Genomic DNA, 14,640 nt, shown 5'->3' with positions numbered 1-14,640 from the left:
ATTCAACAATTGAAAAAGCAAACCCATAAATACCAGTATCTGCATTAAAGAGTGGATATTCAACAATGCAGATCTGTCACTTCTGAAAAAACCACCAGTATAACTGAAAAAATATCTAAGAGAAAAGCAGGCTATACAATGTAGAAAAAAATCAGACCTCTTAGATACATCTTTTCATCAGTGATCTTGTTCAGTAAGTAAATTAATGTACTTTTTTATGTTAGCATTTTCTATATTCTATATATATACTTGTGCTTTCAGAATGGTACTAAAAATTTTGGATAATTCCACTTAGTTTTCATTAATGCCCTAAAGAGAAAATTATTTGTAATTAATTGGTTAATGTAAATAAAAAGGTCATGTTTTAGGGTTCTAATTCAATTCCGTGGTTTGAATTACATGGTCATGACTCTAAGCTTTAGGGTATCTATATACTACATTAATCACCACAACATTTTAAATTCTATTTTATTTTTAAGTCTGCAAAGTACAGCCAATAGTGATTATTTCTTTAACAAAATAACTGAATATCTAACAAATTCAGTATCTAAACACATTTTCATGAATGAAAGTAGGGTAAAGTGAAAGAATTTTAAAACAGACCAGAAAACAATCACAAAAATATATTAATAACTATTTTCAAACCTTTAAAAAAAAAAACAAGTATTCTGTAAGACTTGCTATTCTGAATAATGTTTCATTTTTCCTAAGTTCTATAAACATAATCGAAGTTCTAGAACACATAGGAAAAGGAAGGCTAGTTCCATGTAAATGATGTTTCAGTACAATAGAATCATTTGACAGAAGCTGAACCCTTATTAAATTAGAATTTAACAAATGATTTTGCCACTAATAAAAATGGGTAATGTGTGAATTAAGTTCTAGAAGTGGGAAAAAATTAACTTTAGGTAATAACTGAATACTACAGAAAGGACATTTGCTCAATTTTTAGACCCAAATTAAAGAAACAAATTATCTTGTGAAAAGGAGGTTTGACACTCAGTATGAAAACAAGCATAACATTTGTAATAAATCACCTGTGAAAAGACTGGATCACACCTGAAACACCATGTTGCTACTAGTGGACATACAAGGCAGAAATTTGTTTCTAAAATATTGTTACACAGATGAGTAGTGTCAGTATAAATTCTTTATTTACATTAAAATCTTGCAGTTTGCTGGTGTGACCTAACCTTAGAAGATAACCCCCAAGGATAAAGTGGAACATAAGAGCAGATAATTTAGATATTAGGTAAAGACTCAATCATAAACCTTCAAGACACTTTATAAAGTCACTAAAACCATTTTAAATAGTGATACAGTAATCTGCTAAAAGCAAACCATTAATAACTAGATGTTATCTTTACCATCTCTGAGCTGTATGGAAACACCATGAATATAAACACATTTTAAGTCATGCTGTTTGATTTTATAAAAAAATCGTAATAGAGCCTCTCACCTTTAAAAGTTGTAGAGGAGCTTTGTTAATTTTTAAATATACTAATTTCTGTGAGGTCTAGCAATTGAATTTATACTTGAAAGAACTAAAATTTTGCTAATAACCATCTGCTTTATATTACACAAGGAAATATATACGTATATACACAAAAGTCAATTCCTTTCTTGGCAGACATCTGAATAGAAAATAGCAGTTCACAAAGGACTATGTAGAATGTGACTGAACACTCAACAACTAGACTAGCTGGTTGAAATCACATTACAGTCTACTGTAATTCTGAAAGTTTTTCTAATGTGTTGCAAAAACTACAAGTATCTGATTAAGTTTATTTAGAATCTCTATTCAGGATAAATTGTTATAAACTGTATATATCAACATAAATTACTAAACAAGAAAAGTTAGGTTTCTCCATGTGATCTAACTTTTTGCTCTATGATCTATAACCCAAAAATAACATTTTCTAACTATCATAGATATAATAACATTTTCTCATGTGCTGAGCAAAGATTTGAACAAGTGTTAAGTTTACACTGTTAGTCCCCAGTGATCATACATGAATAAGAGACTTCACACACCAAGAGTTGTGAGTACAATCTTCTTTTAAAACTATACCAGTTTTAAAGAAAGTAAAGACAGCAATGAGCAAAAAAAAATTAGTAAATCAGTAAATTATCTAAAAGTTTAAGTCTATTTTAAGAAATGAAAGATGGAAACTATGAATTTTCTGGATCTTAACAGGATCTAAGTTACCTTCCTACTTATGATATTAACAAGTTTCTTAAACTGTAAAATAGCATGAATATTGGATAGGTTCACTAGCATTAGTCACACTTATATGCTGAGAAAACAAATGACCAAAGTACTTTCATTTTCACTTACAATAAAATTATCTAATTTCCTTTGACCAATAATTAAAGAAAATAGAGAACACAAGTGTTCAAGATCTTATGTGAATAGGAAGGGCTTACTGTTTTGCCTGCTTAAGAATTTAACTAATTGATCTAAAATATCAATATTCCAAAATAAAATTTAATGACATGACATCATCAGACCACCTGATTAAGACTATTCTGAATAAACTTTCAACATAAATCCATAGCACCTCAAATCATGACAGAAAGTCATAACATGTTTCACACAGGAATCAACAAACTCTCAAGAACAAACTGAAAGGATCTCAAAACATTCTCAACATAAAGTGCAAATTGAAGTTCACATAATACTTTCAAAGAGTGGGATCTATTTTGAGATTCTCTTTCAATTCTAAGAGTAACTATTTTGTTTATTTTAAAACAAATTGCCATACAAAAACTTAAGTTTAGGGATTTTTTTTCCCTCCAAATTTTTTTAAGCAAATAAATGACTTTGCTGTGGCACCACAAAGTACATACAGAAGCTATCTTGCAACCAATACTCAGAACAAATCTAAAAGTGAGCAAGACCAAAGGGACAACTGAACCCTTCAATTTGATTTAAACTATTGTACCTACAGCTCCCAAGGCAGCTTTTCTTCTGCCATCTAGGCCTGAGATTGTGGGTACAATTCCAATTCTACACAAAAATGGATACCAAGGGCATAAACTGACAGGCAGGCAGATCTTTTGACTGAAGAATCACAATGAGAGGACCAGATGAAAGCTGATGGAAAAATAGGGTAACTGAATTAAGGATAAAGCTCAGAAAAGGATCTTCTGAAGTATAGCTATTAATTGGGTAGGAACAAACGTATAGTTTTTGGTCATTTATCTTAGATTAAGCCTAGATAGGGGCTGGGGTTTTGGCTCAGCGATAGAGCACTCACCTAGCACGTGCGAGGCCCTGGGTTCGGTCCTCAGCACCACATAAAAATGATATTGTGTCCATCTACAACTAAAAAATAAAGACTAGATGGCCCAAATTAAACTGTATCCCTAAATTCTATAGTTAGGATGTTTCCCTGATTAAAGGTAATACAAAAATTACAACAAACTACTACTTCAAATGGAATTTTAAAAATTTCCCCACATGCTAGTTAAATCCCTAGCAATTCTATTACTATCAGAGTCAAAAGTATATTTTGTATGTAGCTTTCTGCAAACATTGAAGTCAAAGGAAGAAACTGCATCCCAACTAAGATTAAAAGGACAGAACCAAAATATCTTGATAAACCTGTGACATAAGTTTCTATTTCTGGGCTGTAATTTACTTAAGGTTTTACTTACTCTAATTTACTGCCATTTTGTTTAGGTGTGCCAACTTTTTAAAAAATGGGAATTAGTTTTGATATCCAAGATAAAACTTCTAGACCCTTCACCAAGTTTTACTATTAAAACCCTTAGTATAAAAGATTTCTGTGATCCTTACAAGTAATGGAAAGCCGACTATTCACTTTTTAAATTTATATTTTTTGAAATATTTATGGTCAAGTATCCCACCTGCTAAAGAAAAATATAATATGATCTGGTTTCCCAAAATTGAAATATGGTTAATAAAAATAAAAAATTCTATTTACACAAAATATTCTGAAAAATTAAAAAGAATGTTGAACCACAGGTCCTAAAGGGAGAGAAAAACTGCATCATAAATTCCAGTTCAAATTGAAATTTTAGAAATTTTTGTCCTGTGCCCCATGCTGTTTATTAATCACTGTTTTAAAAACAACAATTATGTTACAAAGAGGATTTATCATACACATTTCTTCTTTATTCAGGTCAGCTTGGCTTTCTTCTTACCAGGTCCTTTATGCCCTTTGGCCTTTCTTCTTAAATTCCGCCTATCTACTACAGGCACTTCCACTTCTATCTCCTCTGAGCTGCTATCCACAGCTTTTTCTGCTGATTGTGTAAACTGATCCAGTTGCTCAGAAGATGCTTCAGACTGCTCCTCTGACTGGTTCTTCTGTCCTGCATTCTGTGAAAATGGCACATCCTCAAGTTCAACCTCTATCAAAGAACTCTGAGAAAGAGCAGTAGATGTTTCCTGGGACTCAGGCACCCCCTCCTCACCCTGATCTTCAAGTGAGGAAGTAGTGTTGGGTGATAAATTCTCAGATACCGGTTCTTCAGAAAATTCAGCTATCACGGAGTTTGGAAAACCACTGTCAGATCGGTCTTCATTTGAGATACTGTCAACCTTGTCTGAACTTCCAAAATGTGCTTTCTTTCTTGAAACTGGAGACAGTTTCTCTTCGGTGTGCCCTTTGTCATCAGATGGGCCTTGGTCTATCAACATTTCTGTATCAGTTATATGTGGAGTCTGAAAACACAAAATTTGGTTTTTGTGTTTTGTAATATAGTTCAATATAGTTGCAAATCTTTTGCAATATAGTTCTAAAATGAGTTATTTTCACATTAATCTGTAATGAACTACAACTTAAAAGAATTCAGTATACATTATTTTTGTTAATCATCTGCATATTCCAAATACAATTTATTCAAAAATTGTTTCATAGTAATTTTAATACACTATTAGATATAATAATTATTTTACCTCAAAGAGTATTTAGGACTTTTAAAAGTTTTTTTAATATCTTTATTTTTATTCAGCAATTAGGTTGACAGACTAGTAAATCAGTGTAATATAATATTTTAGCCTTAAGTTAGAATATTTAAAAGTAAAAGAAATTTCTTTTCAAATACTACACCATGGTTTTTTTCCCACTAATCTATTCTGCCTCATTAATTAAAATTATATTGGTCATAGACTATGAAAGCAGGTGGGATACTTGACATTTGGTAAATCATGTTTATCCACTTTTCTAAGCATTCCCTAAGTAAATAAAGTAAAAATTCATTTCATTATCATAAAGCAGATATGCCTTTTGGGCCGGGGGCAGTTGCTAGGGATTGAAATCAGAAGGCAGATACTGTACAAGTTAAGCTGGAGGAAAATATAGTATGCAATCCCCTCTATCCTCAATGGTATTTACAATAGCACACTTTAAATGATTTAAACAAAAAAAATGGGGTTATTTCTGTCTTACCTTATCTGGTGCAACAGCCTCAGGAGGTTTTGAGGATTCTACAACCAGTGGAACGAGATTTACAGTGTCTTCACTGGAATTACAAGACTGTGCTTTTAATTCTTCTTCTAAACCTTCACTAATGGAGTCCTCTTCTTCTGTTGTAAGTGAAGTCTTAAGAGTATCATCCATTATCTCACCATTCATAGGCTCTAATTCAGAGTCCTACAGCAGGAGGGAAAAGCAGAGACCTTATAACAAACTTTTTGGTATGCAACATTCATCCCTTCTCAGTTCCTATCATCCTTCAGGACTCAATGATGGAGTTAAAATATTATATGGTATCAGAACTATTATTTGACCCTCTTTCAGTAATAGTCTTACTGGAGGAAAAGGGAAACTAATGAGGAAAGGTCAATAAAGAACCCATAAATAGCTCATACTCCCAGTGATCTAATGGAGATGGGGCAGGAGTATGGGTCTAAAATTTGGTGAAAAGACCCTGAACTTTCCTGCCCTTCTTTCTTGCCTGACAATCATGAGAGGAACTTTTTCAGTAAAAAGGCACCAGAGGGAGCCTAGACTTTTTAAGGTTCATCACCTGGAATCTTTGGGACCTGTTGGAAATTATTTTATCTTGCCAGTGAAAGTCTCCTGGAAAGTGGAGTTTGGGTGCTGCTTCTTACTGGGGAAAAAAAGAGAACCCCATTCTCAGCTCATTGTTAGTCAACCCAGGATCATTTCTGAACAATCTGGCTCCTTGCATCACATTAAAATATGGGAAGGTGATCTGATAATACAAATCCTCCAATTTCTGAAATTCTTCTTCCAGTGTTTATCAGTTTATTTCTATTTAATGATAAATATTTCAAATTAATTCTAGTGACAAGTCTAATAATTAGAAGAAATTTTATTACCATATTAAAAATTAGAAAACAAATACATTTGAGTATTCAGAAATAGAATACAAGATTTCTGAAAGCATATTAAGGAAAGTTCTCTAAAGAGAAGTTGAAATCAGAGACTTATCTTTTCTATAAAAATTTTTTTTCTAAGACTGAAGTTACAGCTCAGTGGCAGAGTGCTTGCCTAGCAGGTATGAGGCACTGGGTTCACTCTTCAGCACCACATATAGATAAATAAAAATAAAGGTCCATTGACAACTAAAAAAATATTTTAAAAAAATTTTTTTCTAAAGTTTTCTTTTCTTTCTTTTTACTACCAGGTAACAGGGATTTAACAGGGGCACTTAAACACTAAGCCACATCCCCAGCCCGTTTTTTCAAATATTTATTTAGAGACAGAGTCTCACTGAGTTTATTAGGGCCTCGATAAATTGCTGAGGCTGGCTGTGAACTCATGATCCTTCTGCCTCAGCCTCCTGAGCAGCTGGGATTATATAGGCAGGCAACACCGTGACCAGCTTAAAGTGAAAGTTTTTCTATAATTAATATATATTTTATTATTATACCAGGTGGTACACAGAATCAGATGCACACATAAGGTAATTACAATAAACTAATAAAAGGACCAACCAGAGTGGGAGAATGTTAAAAGGAAGAAAATTAGATAAATCAAATGCTTAAAAAAATAAACTGTGGTAACTGAAAGTGAGAAATGAAAAGGCCAGTCCATTAAGTTTTAAGTTTGAAAACAGAATGAAAGATAAAAATGAGGAAAACCAGGTTCAATACAGAAATAATAATTAAAAAAAAAAAAAAAAAAAAAGGACTAGAGCTTGGTGCAGTGGCACATACCCATAAGCCAAGCTACACGGGGCGAAAGCAGGATAGCAAATTGGAGCCAGCCTCAGCAATTTACTGAGGACCTGAACAACTTAAAGATACCCTGTCTCAAAATAAAAAATAAAAAGGGCTGGGATGTAGCTCAGTAGTAAAGCACCTCTGGGCAAAACCTCTAATATCCCCTCCTACAAAAAAAAAAAAAGAAAAAAAAAAGAGAGAGAGAGATTTGAGTTTAATTTGACAGAAGATATCTGTCTAAATAAAAATATTCAGTAGGCAAGTGGCATTATGGGACCAGAATCTGAATAAATATTAAAAATATAGAGTTACTGACCATCCCCATAGAGATAACAGTTTAAGTCATTAGATTGAATGTACTTTCAAAAGAGAGACCATGAACCATAAAGTTTTCTAAATCTTTCTGAGTTTTCTAGAATGTCCATAATAAGGACCAAAGTAAAAAGGAGTCATTCATACATACATACACACATACATACTAACTACAAAAAAAAACTGCAGAGATTAAAAAAAAAAATGAGTGTTATAAAGACAGGGAACCAGAGAACTTCTAGGTGGGGAAAGTAGTTAATCCAGGTAAGGGAAGCCATCTGCATTAAAAAGGAAGTTGTCACTGATGACAATGTCTTGCTGAGTGAATGAAGCAGGTTATATGAGGTACAGTAGATTGTAGATACAACAGTTTATTCTAGAGTTTAAAGGAGGAGAAGAAAACAAAATATCTATTTCTATCATCATTTAGATGCATACAAATCTTGGGTTTTTCAAAAGTGCTTTTCTTTATTTTTCCATATTATTTTTATTTATTTTCTCAATTTCATATAATAAAAATGCTATTTAAAAATAGTTTTGAAAATAAATAAATGAACAAAATACAGTTTTATGAAGAAGTAGTAGCTAAATTGGTGTGTCTTAAAAAAATAAAATAAGGCTGGGGATGTGGCTCAAGCGGTAGCGTGCTCGCCTGGCATGCGTGCAGCCTGGGTTTGATCCTCAGCACCACATACAAAGATGTTGTGTCCGCCAAAAACTAAAAAAATAAACAAATAAATAAATATTTAAAATTTCTCTCTCTCTTTAAAAAAAAATAAGAGTTATAGGTAGATGCAATATCTTAAAAAAATAAAATAAAATCAGTTATGTAGTTATTCACCTGATATACAGATTTGGAAAACAATTTAAAAGATTTTTTTTGAGAAACTCCAATATATATGAAATAAGAAATCTAGAGGAAAGGATTGAAGCTATTGGAAAAAGAAGAGAACAGAAACAGGAGGAAAAAAGAGGATAAGAATATTTGAAGAACAACAGAAATCAAGCAGATAAATAGTTAAACTAGTTATAAAGGCTTTGCCTGTTTTCTCCAGTTTTGGGGGGGGAAAGGTTATTTTTATAGGAATCTGTAAGATCAATCATGGTTAAATATTTTTTTTTATTTTGGATAACTGATTCCTATACTTCTATCCAAAATAGGGATGCAACTAAGAGCATTTTGGACCTAAAAGCATTCTAACTGGTCTGTAAGGTCACATCAATTGTGTACTTCTTCAGTGTATTTAATTCCACAAATCAATTTACATATTATTATCTATTTATTTATTGTAGTACTGAGGATTGAGCCCACAGGCATTCTACCACTGAGCTACATCCCAAGCCCTTCCTTCCTTTCTTTGAAGTACACTGAAGCATCTTAGTACTTGATTATTCCTACATATGTGATACAACTCAAATTTCTATTAACTCAGCTTGAAATAAATTACTCTTGTAACTTTATTCTCTCTCCCAAGTGTAGCACCTGGGTGCCCTTATTTATTATCTGCTTCTTAACACTAACCGTAACTTATTTAAAATATATCATTATATTATTCTACCAATACATGATTAAGAAAATCTTACTTTACGTTCATTCATCTTATTTCACAAGTGACCTCATACCTTTTCACCATCTTGCTTTTCTATTCGTAGCTGGGTTTCAGGTGCAGGACGCGTATCTTTATCATGACTTTCATCCTCAAATTCACTCACTCTCTGCTCAGGTTCTTCTTCCAGGAATTCTTCTGAGCTCTCGGAGGGGCGTGTAGTAGACTCTAATCTAGAACACAAAAGAAAACCATTCTTCCTTGTTCTCTTAAGGATCAGTATAAAATTTCAGGAATCTGCTGGGCATGGTGGTGCATGCCTCTAATCCCAGCAGCTTGGGAGGCTGAGACAGGAAGATCACGAGTTCAAAGCCAGCCTCAGCAACGGGAGGCACTAAGCAACTCAGTGAGACCCTGTCTCTAAATAAAATACAAAATAGGGCTGTGGATATGGCTCAGTGGGTGCGTACCCCTGAGTTCAATCCCTAGTACCGCCCCCTCTCCCAAAAAACTTCAGGAATCCTTTCTCTTTTTTGGTGTGTGGGGCGGGGAGATACTGCGGATTGAACTCAGGGGCACTCAACCACTGAGCCACATCCTCAGTCTTATTTTGTATTTTATTTAGAAACAGGGTCTCTTGTGTTGCTTAGTGCCTCGCAGTTGCTGAAGCTGGCTTTGCCATTGCTAAAGCTGGCTTTGAACTCCTGATCCTCCTGTCCCAGCCTCCTGAGCCACTGGGACCCCCAGGAATCCTTTCTTAACAAAGTAACATTTCAGAAATTCAAACAGTATCCTCCAACCAACAAATGGAAAAACTTGCAGGGAGAAAACTAATCTCTTCATTTTCTCATAAATTTGTTCTCTTTCCCACATTATTGTTCTTCTCAATCATGTGAATTAGACCTATTTTTTATTCTACCTGTATATTATCAGCTCTTCCTTCTATTAGAATGAACATGTATCCCAAGTTTATCTGCACAGTCCAAAATTATGGATACTGGCATTATTATTATATATTTTTGTGGTGATGGGGATCTAACCCAGAGCCTCCTGCATGCTTAACAAATGCTCCACTGACCAACAACCCAAGCCCAATTATTAATAACATCCCTGTCATACTCAAACATATCAGCATGGATAAAAAGTTATAATGGTTTAATACTAACTCCAAAATGATTTTCCAGAATATCACTTTCTATTGCCATTTTCAAGGCTCTGCTTCAATCCCCAATTCTCTGTTGATCACTGTAACTTCTCAACTCAACTTTGGACCTGCAGCATTCTTCATCAAAGCTCTCATAGTTGTCTTTCTAATATACCTATTTTTACTTGTGACAGACCAGGTTAGAAAACTTGAAGCGTAGCTGGACTTGGGGACACAGGCCTGTAATCCTGGCAGTTTGGGAGGCTGAGGCAGGAGGATCTTGAGTTCAAAGCCACTCTCAGCAAATCAGCAAGACCCTATCTCTAAATAAAATATTTTAAAAAGGGCTGGGGATATGATTCAGTGGTTAAGTGACCCAGGGTTCAATCTCTATTACAAAAAAAAAGAAAAAGGGAAAGCAAAACTTGGAGGACTCTTTACAAGCTCTTTGAATAAAGTGTATCCCCTCCTCTCAAGGCCTAAGGTTAACAGAGCATTATTTTTTATTTCCTACTAAACAGATGCTATCATTCACCTTATGTATCAGTTATCCTACTCAACAGTGCTCCTAATTTTGTGCATTTAGTCTGGATCTGTACTAGTACAGTAGCCTAAGACAAGTCACTATTTTTAAATTTAAATTAATTAATATTAAATGAAATTTAAAAATCCAATTCTTCAGTTGCACTAACCACACTTCGTGGTACACTACCTAGAGAACATCACCACCCGTTGCAGAAAGTTCTATTGGACAGCACTGGTCTGTATCAGGGGATCAGTAACTTTTCCCTTAATCTTTGTGAGCCATATGGTCTCTGTTCCAATTTCTCAGCTCTGCAATCGTAATCCAAAAAACAATCAAAATAAAAGACGCATAAACCTAATGAGCATGGATATCTTACAATAAAAAATTTACAAAAACACAATAGGACAAAAACAGGTGGCAGAGCTGGGGGGTATAACTTAGCAGTAAAGCACTTGCCTAGCATGTGCAAAGTCCTGGGTTTGATTCCCAGCAATGAAAGAAAATTACAGTAGTTTAAAAATAAATAAATAATTAAAAATTAAAAATCCAGTGGCAATTTGGCTTGCAGATCATGGTTGGTGAACTTTTAGATTAGAAAGTCTTCTTTCCCAACTTTGCTGATTGACTTTTTATCTTTGAAACCCTCACTTCAAACACCAAATCTCTTCATTCCCTCAACTGAACATACTCCCTTTTTTCTCTGCATCCCCTGCGTTCTTCAGTTTTATTATTGCTCTATCACAATCCAGCCTGTAGTGCTCCTAGCTATGTACATGTCTGTCTTTACCAAGAGGCAGTAAATTCTTCAAGGGCAAACATGATGTTGTACTCCTCACTATGCCTAAAGTAGCATCTGAGTGTTTATTCTTACTGTTATTGTTCTGTTTATGAAAAGCAAACAAATTACACAATAATTGATATTCAATTTAAAATGCACTATTATATTCCCTTCTAAAAGGGTACTACATCAAAACACTGCTCAGTGACAAAACACTGGGGTTGTCTAAAGTCTTATTCTTTTCACTAATTACTAGATTTAAATATTGCTTTTAACATTGTAGATTTCCTTACTAAAATAACACCTTTAAATACTTAATTACGAAAATTTCCAATTCTTTACATAATGAAATTAACACAACTACAGAATCCTCTATCTAACAAAACAATCTGACAGCAAAAAGAACAAAGCTATGAAATAACTAAATGGTTGACTCCAGAATGGTTGATAGATCTATTCAACCTGAAGTCTAATTTTATTATAAAATTTAAAATCTTATTAAGACACAAGGAAAGCAGAGAATAGCATTTCCACCAAAGTGTTCTGTTGATTCAGTTGACTACTAAGTTTGTGAAGAACTGACTGCATTATTTATGGTTATCACTTAGAAATTATATCCAATAGCCCAATAAAATGGATGAATTATAAAGTAAAATTAAGGGGCTTTAGCCAGGCATGCCTGTAATCCCAGTAGCTCAGGAGTCTGAGACAGGAGGATCATGAGTTCAAAGCTAGCCTCAGCAACTGTGAGGCACTAAGCAACTCAGTGAGACCCTGTCTCTAAATAAAAACACAAAATAAGGCTGGGGATGTGGTTCAGTGGTTGAGTGCCCTTGAGTTCAACACTTAGTACCCTCCGCACCCCCACCCCCTGAAAAAAGAAAATTGAGGGTTTTTAAAAGTTGACTAAGCTTCAGTCATTACTAAAAACTACACCACTGAATTCAAAATGGTGATAATGACAGCTGGGATAATATAATGATTAAAATATTCTTTATTTTCATACATGAAAGATTATTCAATAGAGTTTATTCTCTGTTACTAGCAATTGTTCTTATCACACTGTCAAGGAAACACCTCTGGGAAGCATAATCAATAATCCTGAAGAAGAATCCAAAGATAAACTCCCACACCAAAGGCATTTGCTCACAATGAAATAGTCCCCACCTGAAGTAAAAGGGAAAAATAAAATAATAATAATGGAAGTAAAATAAACAGTTCTTTACTTATTTACTGAAGCTGTCAGTGAGGTCTGGGCAGTTTTTTCATCTTCCCCTTGAGAACCACTAAAGTCAGAATCCTGAAACCGCTTTCCAATCTTTGGCCGCTTTAGATGACTGCTTCGAGTACGAGTAGAAACAGGTGTTTTTTCATGACCTGAGTTAAAAATAGGAAAACTGTACTCAACTGGGGCTGTGCAGAAGGATTATCTATTAAAATACACAAAAGTTTAAGAACTATGATAGTTTACATACATCCCCACTGCTGCACAAGTTTACCCTTTCCTAACAAAGCTAAGAAAACAAGGTGTTTTTATCTAAAATAACTTAGTGAATATTTATTCTTCACATTTTCACATTACCCTCACTTTTGAAAGCAATTTTTGCATATTCTCTTACATACTCTCCAAATGATTTTGGGAGATACTGTCATACATTACAGTCCCTATTTCACAGGTAAGAAAAAAAGGAAGAGAGAGGTGTAACAGCATCCTCAGTACTCATACACAGCAAAACCGGGGGCAGCAATGGCTTCAGGACCCAGATGTGGATCTTAGAGCTGTGTAAGTCTTCACTTCTAGTCCCACACATGCCTGATCCTCACTATCGCAAACACTTATGATGAATCAGATGAATTTCCTACCTTCAGACGTGCTTGCAAAGGTCTCCTTTAGAGAATCAATCTAAAATAGAGATATAGATTAAAATCTAACATTTGAAATTATTTCTTCTCCCTATGGATTTATTTTCATTCAGTTTGAAAGAAAAAAAAAATTTAACTTTTTTAACTAGCACTTTTCATTAAAGTTACTTTGAAAGTGAAAATGTTATGTTATAGCCTCAGTTTATTATGAACCTAAGAACCTAAGTATCTAATAAGTTATAGGTGGAGTTTCCCAGTATTATGTCCTCAGCCACCTCACTTTTTTACCTATCTTTATCTTAATATTTATTTGCTAATGAATCTAAATATACAACGTAGGCTCCCCATCTTCTACCCTGATTTCCAAAACTCTATTTCCAAAGGAATTATCTCCTGTGTTGACAGCCCATCCAATTTCACATACAGTCTATCCCAAAATGAACCTTATCTTTTCCCAACATTACTCCCTATGGAGGCTAATGGTAATAGCAATTCAATCATTGTAGCCAGAAACCTATGAAGCAGGACTACCTTCTTCCTATCCCTCATTCAATCAATCAATCAATCAGTCATTCACAAAGCCTGTCAATTGTGGCTGAATATCTCAGAACTACCCTGTCCATTATTTTAATATGGGCCTTAATTATCTTTAATGTGAACTATTCCAACAGCCTCCTCACTGGTATACCTTGTTCTAATAATATTCTAATTGTTTTACCACAATGACAGAATGATGGTCCCAAATTACAAACTATGTCACAGCTTTGCTTAAAATAGTAATTTTAAAACTTTAATGCTTTGTCACTGCACAGAATACAAACTTGCAGACTTTTCAGTAACAAACATCTCTTTTATATTAAACATGCCATTTACTTTCACATCTATGTGGTTTCTTTTTTTTACATGATATCTTCCAAAATGCCATAAGAACTTTTAGCACTGAACTCCCATATGTTCTTTTAAAGTCTTCCCCTGATATATACCTCTAATCACTTGCTCAAATAATTAAGACAATTTTTGTCCTGTAGTATATTTGTTTACTTACCTGTTTCCAACAATGGATTATTATTTCCCATGTATACAAGAACCATATCTTTGTATGCCCAACTACACCTACTCCATTATTAACCACCATCCATTCATTCGTCCATGTCACACTTATTGAAATCCTACCATATAGGAGGTATGCAGACTTCAGAAGCTCTATTTAAACTATGGTTGACAGTAATTAATAATATGTGTCAAAATAGCTAGATGAAAGGAATCTGAATGTTACCAACACATAGAAAGGACACATGACTAAAGTGA

General features: G+C 34.0%; 1 protein-coding gene across 2 annotated transcripts in view; it reads right to left on the bottom strand.

The window, feature by feature from the left end:
- Positions 1–16: 16 nt before the first annotated feature.
- Positions 17–14,640, bottom strand: part of Fam169a (family with sequence similarity 169 member A) — a 54,101-nt gene continuing 39,477 nt past the window's right edge. For both annotated transcript variants that reach the window (XM_026404110.2, XM_077800362.1), the window contains 5 exons: positions 13,333–13,372; positions 12,696–12,846; positions 9,098–9,254; positions 5,421–5,624; positions 17–4,693 (listed from right to left, as the gene is read on the bottom strand). In XM_026404110.2, the coding sequence (XP_026259895.2) occupies positions 4,145–4,693; positions 5,421–5,624; positions 9,098–9,254; positions 12,696–12,846; positions 13,333–13,372 (1,101 nt within the window). In that variant the 3' untranslated portion in view covers positions 17–4,144. The remainder of the gene's footprint in view (positions 4,694–5,420; positions 5,625–9,097; positions 9,255–12,695; positions 12,847–13,332; positions 13,373–14,640) is intronic.

Source organism: Urocitellus parryii, chromosome 1, assembly GCF_045843805.1.
Source record: "Urocitellus parryii isolate mUroPar1 chromosome 1, mUroPar1.hap1, whole genome shotgun sequence".
In the NCBI taxonomy this organism is placed as follows: domain Eukaryota; kingdom Metazoa; phylum Chordata; class Mammalia; order Rodentia; family Sciuridae; genus Urocitellus; species Urocitellus parryii.
This window is presented reverse-complemented; position numbering and strand designations above follow the sequence as displayed.